The 7500-nt window shown below is 42.3% G+C and overlaps 1 protein-coding gene across 1 annotated transcript in view; it reads right to left on the bottom strand.

The window, feature by feature from the left end:
- Positions 1–6452, bottom strand: part of LOC118098247 (coagulation factor XIII A chain) — a 7700-nt gene extending 1248 nt beyond the window's left edge. The window contains exons 1-15 of the mRNA XM_035141866.2: positions 6403–6452; positions 5740–5801; positions 5527–5629; positions 5181–5357; positions 4357–4605; positions 3772–3890; positions 3580–3687; positions 2871–3045; positions 2504–2642; positions 1965–2068; positions 1802–1890; positions 1475–1628; positions 997–1106; positions 758–923; positions 511–665 (exon numbers count right to left, since the gene is read on the bottom strand). Of these exons, the coding sequence (XP_034997757.1) occupies positions 511–665; positions 758–923; positions 997–1106; positions 1475–1628; positions 1802–1890; positions 1965–2068; positions 2504–2642; positions 2871–3045; positions 3580–3687; positions 3772–3890; positions 4357–4605; positions 5181–5357; positions 5527–5629; positions 5740–5793 (1902 nt within the window). The 5' untranslated portion in view covers positions 5794–5801; positions 6403–6452. The remainder of the gene's footprint in view (positions 1–510; positions 666–757; positions 924–996; positions 1107–1474; positions 1629–1801; positions 1891–1964; positions 2069–2503; positions 2643–2870; positions 3046–3579; positions 3688–3771; positions 3891–4356; positions 4606–5180; positions 5358–5526; positions 5630–5739; positions 5802–6402) is intronic.
- Positions 6453–7500: the final 1048 nt, after the last annotated feature.

Raw genomic sequence — 7500 nt, 5'->3', positions numbered from 1 at the left:
CACAAACACACAAACACACAACCACGTTTAAAGTTCCTGCGACTGCAAAGAAAAATTACTTCAGGAAGGTTAAAGAAATAAAAACAACAGATCACAAATGAAATGAACACAGACGATGTTCACATGAAGTGTGAACATCGTCTTCAGACACATTTCAATTCTCCTGAACGTTATATTTCACGTAAGAGCTTCCGCCACAACAGAAGCTGTTGTTATGCTGCAGCAGCACAGTCAGATACTGCCACCTGCTGGACAACTGCTCACATGACGCCTGTTGGGCTGTGACTATCAACTACGGAACGATACAAGCTACATGTTAACGATACAGGAATCTTTTGTATTGTGCTTTAATTTGTTTATTTGTGATTCTAGTTTTTTATTTGTGAATGACAGTAAAGATTCCAGATTCCACGTTATTTTTATTATGTATTAGTTTTACAAGGGTTTTTCTTTGTTCGAACAGTTTGTGACGCGTGTGTGTGTGTGTGTGTGATTGTGTGATCATTTTACCGACAAGTTGATTTTCGGGGTCATCAGGTCGACCACCTTGATGGCGTTGACTGATTGGTCGTCAGCCTGACCAGTCACAACAAAGTGGAGGGAGAGCTGATGGCCCCTGTAAGGCATGTACTCCTGATGCGCGATGTCCATCGGCACACGCACAGCTGAAACACACACACACACACACACACACACAGTTAGAGGTTGTTTCTGGAAAGGTCACAGAGGTCGTGGAGGTGAACGTGGCGTCGCTCACTCTGCTGGGCCGGCACCAACACTCCAAAGCTCTCGTCCTTGAACTGACTGGCCTGGATCCCGGTGTAGAAGACGACCGACCCGGACAGGTGAGCGTTGATGTTCCTGGGGACTTCACCCAGGTTATGGAAATCCATCACCAGCTTCAGGTCCTGGCCCACCATGGCCTGCAGAGGGGGGGGGCGTCAGAGGACGGGGGAGGGTGATACCAGGATGTGAACGTTTCAACGTGTGCGTTACCTGGTCAACACTGATGATGACTGACAGCTCGGACTCGGACAGATCCGAGTGATCCCTCGCACAACCGTACTCCTCCGCCCGACTCATCGTCAGCTTGTCCTCTGCAGTGTCTGACACACACACACACACACACACCACACACACACACACACACACACACACACACACACACACACACACACACACACCTTGAGGATACTTGTAGGTGTGTGTGTGTGTTACCTTGAGGATACTTGTGTGTGTGTGTGTGTGTTACCTTGAGGATACTTGTGTGTGTGTGTGTTACCTTGAGGATACTTGTGTGTGTGTGTTACCTTGAGGATACTTGTGTGTGTGTGTGTGTGTTACCTTGAGGATACTTGTGTGTGTGTGTTACCTTGAGGATACTTGTAGGTGTGTGTGTGTGTTACCTTGAGGATACTTGTGTGTGTGTGTGTGTGTTACCTTGAGGATACTTGTGTGTGTGTGTGTGTGTTACCTTGAGGATACTTGTAGGTGTGTGTGATGTCGTTGGTTGCGTAGCTGCCCACAGCTTTAGTATAAAGAGCCTGACCCACGTGATTCTTCTCGATCCTGTACGGAACCAAAGCTCCGAATTCATCTCGCTTCTTGAAGATGACGTCACTGTTCACCTGCAGCGAAGACATGACGCCATCACGACACTTCATCATCAGTGATGTTGTCATGGTAACTGTTCCCTCTGAGTTAATTATTATTATTATACATATTACTGAATATTTGTATTTTCATGTCATGAAAAGAGAAGATCTTAAAACTTGTTCTTAAACACGTTCGGTAAACGGACCTCAGCGAAGACGAACCCGCAGTCGAACGGGTGACACAGCAGACCTTTTTTGATGGCAGCGACCGAGGCCGGACCACAGCGGAAATGTCCTGAGAACAAAGCACAGGAAGTGAATCACCTGTGGACCACGTGTGTCCCTGACCCCGCCCCCTGTCCCTCCTACCATCACTGGTCTCCTGCGGCGTGGCGTCCACCACCTGCCATCCTCCCAGGCTAGGTGGGAGGTCTTGACGCACCATGTACACCTCGTTCCAGCAGTGGTAGTTCCTACAGGACAGAAGACATCTGTTGTCCACTGGAGGGATGTGACGCAGTACTGTTACTCATGTATCTGTACTTAAGTAGATTTACTTTCAGTTACTTTCACTTTTACTCCACAACACATATCATTAAATATCTGTACTTTCACTTTTACTGAACTTTACGTCACATGTTCTTATTATTTTTTATAGTTTTAAAATGACTCAATTATGAGAGAAGAACCAATCAGAGTGGGCAGGTAACATTAGACCCCGCCCACGAGGCTAGTACTTTTACTTTGAATACTTAAAGTGTATTTAAAAACAAGTACTTACTTTTACCCAAGTAGAAAAGTTAATGTGGTATCGTTACTTTCACTGGAGTACATTTGTGTGTATTTGTACTTTGACCTCAGTAAAATGTTTCCTTTCCAACAGTGTTGATAACTTGTTCGTCACCGACCAGATGGAGTCCGTGGTGCTGTCTTGGTCCGGCGTCCCGTCGGGGTTGAAGATGAGGTCGATAATCAGGTTTCCTGTGTTGTCGTGAGCGGAGGAGAAGTTGGTGATGACTCTCGCTGGGATGCCGAGGCAGCGCAGGACTGAGCAGATAAGAAGATCGTATGAAAGTAAATATACATAATATAAAGAATTAAACAGATTCAAAACTTTGAATATTTATCAATCAACTTTGGTTGAGAAAAACTTTAAAAAGTCTTGTGGCTTCGCTCCATTTAAACCTGATGTAGAAAACTATAAATATCTATTGTTTGTGTTTCTCTTAACGTCAGACACAACCTGGTCGTCATGGAGACAGCTTGTGTTCTTACAGGTGTTGAAGACGCCGGCGAACACCCAGCACTGAGCGAAGCAGACGGGGACGCCGCTCTTGGCGTACTGCTGCAGGATCTTGGTGCTTCCTGTCCAGGACGTGGGGGACATGCCCATGGAGAAGTCTTCACTCCAGTTCCCCACCAGCACGCCCTGATCGTCCTGAGAGTTCACCTGAGGGAGGAGAGGGGTCAAAGGTCAGAGGCGAGTCAGACATTCATAAATCAACAGGAATCGAACTCGGGACGATTCGTCCTTCAAGACTGAATCAAACTAACTTTGATCAAATGAACTTCCCCTGGTTTCCGTCTGTTGATGTGAAATAAGTTGTTTTCACTTGTTTCACCTGAATCGTTATATTTACATACTTTGTTTTTAAATACTTTATATTAAAATACTTGACATTTAGAAACTTTATATTTACACACTTTATATTAACATCTGGAGCGGGTCCTCTCTACGGAGGCAGCCAGTGAGGTGAGGGGTGTTCAGCTGCAACATGACACTTCACCACTAGATGTCACTACACTCTACACACTGAACCTTTAACAACTTCAATAATTAAATCTTCTTCATTTTCCTTTCTTCTAATTTATATAACATGAGGAAAGTTTCCAGGAAATCAGCAGCAACGTCCTGGACCTTTGAAATGAATTGTACCTGTGAAATGGTTCAATGTTTTACAGTTTTCCCGCTCGATGCTCTCACCATGGCCGATCCCTTCCTGATCACCTTGATGACGTTGCCTCGGTCAGTGATCGGCATCAGAGACGCATCCAGAATGGAAATGCAGGTGTCCAGGATGCCCTTCTCGAACTGCACAGACGGAGAACATGTTCACTTTAACTGTGCGTGTGTGTGTGTGTGTGTGCGTGTGCGTGTGCGTGTGCGTGTGCGTACCTGTCCATACATCCAGTTACGATGCGACACACTTCCGACGTTGCCCTGGAAGATCACACCGTGGTCGTTCAGGACGTACTCCCTGCGCTCGTTTTCACCCGGGACAAACACAGTGTCCTCTGCAAACATGAAAACAGTCAGAATCTCTTCTTTAGTAAAACCTCAACAAAGATGGACGACGTGTCAGCTCCCAAAAATAAAGCCCAAACATCTGGATCATCCCCTGGTGGCTGGCTGTGGGATAGGTCATAAACTCCTGCTCCATGTTAGCAGATGGGACATGGACCAAACTAAAGAATCAAAGTAGACGTTAAATAAATGTTTGTAAAGATGTTTCTGTCATTTCAGTTCGTTCTTATCTCTCTGATGTTTGTTCAAGTGTTTCTGATCAGTTTGGTTTGAATCAGTTATTTGATGATAGAAAAAGAGGCTGAGACGTCGTGATTGACAGCTGAGACTGACTCAGGATTGGTCAGGAGGTTGTGTGGGCGGGACAATGACACCAGCACTTAACTCCCTGGTCACTCCTGCTCAGACAGTTCTTCCCTCAGCCACTAGGAGGCAGTAAAAGGTGAGTGCAGGTACCGGGACACCAGGCGTTGAAGAGCAGGTACATGTCGGTGCTGATGTCCCTGCTGGTCCTCTGGAGGCCGCCGTTCACCTTGGTGGCCACATAAATCCGATACTTCCCCATGATGGCGTCTGGCGTCGGGGTGATGCCGACCAGCAGCGACTCCCCCTGAGTCTCCAGGATCTGGCCCAACCACGTGCTGCCAACACGGGACCCGAACGGCACGATGACCTTGGAGTTTTTAGTGACAGCGGGGTTGGAGCCTGGAGGAGGAAAGGAAACAGGAAAGGAAACAGAAGAGGACGCATCATCATCGTCAACAGCTTGTTGAGTTAATTACAAAAAAAACATCAACATATAAAAACCTAAAAATGTAATAGTTAAATAAATAGATAAATTAGTAAATTAATACAATGTAAAATAAATACAGAAGCAAAATGAAATTGCACTTTATAAATTAATTCATTGTGTTTTTTTAAACTTGTTTCTTTCTTTCTTATTAATTTTGGCAGTGCCAGTCCTCCATAAATGAAGAGATCATTATGAATAATTTATTAATTTAATCGATGCCGTAAAACAAATTTCATACAAAGCACAAAACATTTTGTAGGAAACGTTATTGTAGCCTGAATGTTTTCCATTAAGATTCCATTAGAATTATTTTATTAATTCATATTTTTTATTTTCAGGGTGAAAAACACATTATTATAATATTATAATAATAATAAAATTGAACATAGTGATAGTAAAGTGTTTAAAAAGCTGTGGCCTTCCAATCAGAACTCTGGTTCAATCTGGTTCCACAACCTGATTGGCTGAGATCCAGATTCAGACTCACCAATCAGGAACTCGAGCTGGAAGTCGTCCTCCTCCGTGCGCACTCGGCTGAAGGTGATCCTGATGACGAACTCCCACCCGCGCCGGACCAGCAGGTTGTCCATGTCGTAGGCGGACGTGTAGTGATTCGGTTCGTTGACGGCCTGACACATGTCCACTTTCTGCACCGACAGAGACGCTGCGAGACACGGACACAACGTTTTCATCCTTTGTCTTCGTCAAGACGTTTATCCTCAGACGATCAAAGACTTTAAAGTTTCACGTGGACGAAGAAACAGATTCATCAAAAAATCTATTTCTAAAAGCTACTTTGTCTAATCAAACAAATTGAGTGTAATATTTCGTACGTTCAGAAGATGTTCTGGGCGTGGCCTCGGAGCTGCCGACGCCCTCGAAAGGTTCAAATTCTGGAAAATTATCATCTTCAATCGTGAGGTTGGACTTCGGCACCTGAAGAAAATAAAAATGATCAATTAAAGAAAGAAAGAAAATGAAGAAATTAATGTTTTATTTTCTGGCTCAAAATGAATTGTAATGTGTTTTTAGTTTGTGGGTGGTACCGGGTTGTTGTAGCGCCCCCTGTAGGTGGTGGATTCGCTGGTTGCACGAGACATGATGTTGACTGGACAGAAAAATATATGAAATAAAAAAAATATTACACATTCTAAAGAATTGGATAGAAGACCAAAATATGAACAAATAAATGACTCAATAAATGTGTCAATATGACATTTAAAACATGTAAAATAATATTTTATATAAATGTAGGCAGAATTTATTTAATGTAAAAATGATTTTGATGCTTTTTATAGAATATTAATACATTCGCAGCATTAAAATGAAAACTCACATAAACCAAAATAAACATACAGTATCATTATTATTAATATTTTATAAGTTGAATTGACATTTAAGCTTTTAAATAAGAATAGTAGAAGTATAACAAAAAATATAAAAGAATTATCTCCAGTTAAACACCAGTCATTGCATCACTCTCTGGTTTATGAGTTTAGAATCATTAACCAAACGCTTTGTGATAAATTGACCTTTTCGTGATTAAAAAACTGAATAAAACTTAAAAATGAATCCAAAAGTTTCCCTGACATACGACAAACATGATGTCAGACAACTTTCTAAATAACCTGCTGTGTTAAAACGTTCAGATACAAATTAATATACATCATTTAAAAACATTTCTATAAAGAAAAAAGGAAATATCTCACCGCTCAGAAGAAGAAGGTTTGTCTGTGGAGAGAAGATCAAAGGCAACTGAGGCTTCAGTTTATATAGACACACTGCTTCCTGTTTCTGCACACACACACACAGACACACACAGAGAGACACACACAGAGAGACACACACAGACACACAGAGAGACACACACACAGAGACACACTGCTTCCTGTTTCTGCACACACACACACACACACACACACACACACACACACACACACACACACACACAGAGAGACACACACACAGAGCACACACACAGAGAGACACACACACACACAGAGAGACACACACACACACACACACACAGAGACACACACACACACACACACAGAGACACACACACACACACACAGAGACACACACAGAGACACACACACAGACACACAGAGAGACACACAGAGACACACTGCTGTTTCTGCACACACACACACACACACACACACACACACACACACACACACACACACACACACACACAGAGAGACACACACACAGAGAGACACACACGAGAGAACACACACACACACACACACGTCAGTTTGGTATCGTCCATGCCCAGAACGATCAAATCTAAAATAAGATGAACAAAATATTGAATATTAAATAAAGTCCCAGCTCTGGAACTTTGAGACTCGTAGATTCAGAGAAATCTTTTAAGTCACTTCTCAAATCTCATCTTGTTATTCATCCGGTTCAACATCGTTCTTTTAAAACATCCTTAATGTTTCATTTGACTCTAAATCGTAAATTATTATCGGGGTCTTGTTAGTTTTTAATCTTGTATTATTGACTCTGTCATATTTGATCTTGTTGTAACTTTGTAAATCACTTTGTAACTTTGTGCTGTATAAATAAAGTGTATTATTATTATGATTTACCAGTTTTCCTTCAGTCATCATATAATATAACTTTTACTGTTTTCAAGCTGATTGATTTCACTTTGGAACATTAATAAAAACCTTTTCACAAGTGAAAGCAAACATAAAGGAAACGGTGACAAAGAGACAAACCAGTGATATTCGTTCACACGTTTCCATCAGGTTTCCTTAGAGAAGTGCAGCATTTAAATAAATGAATACCTTTAT

This window comes from Hippoglossus stenolepis, chromosome 19, assembly GCF_022539355.2.
Source record: "Hippoglossus stenolepis isolate QCI-W04-F060 chromosome 19, HSTE1.2, whole genome shotgun sequence".
Taxonomy (NCBI): domain Eukaryota; kingdom Metazoa; phylum Chordata; class Actinopteri; order Pleuronectiformes; family Pleuronectidae; genus Hippoglossus; species Hippoglossus stenolepis.
This window is presented reverse-complemented; position numbering and strand designations above follow the sequence as displayed.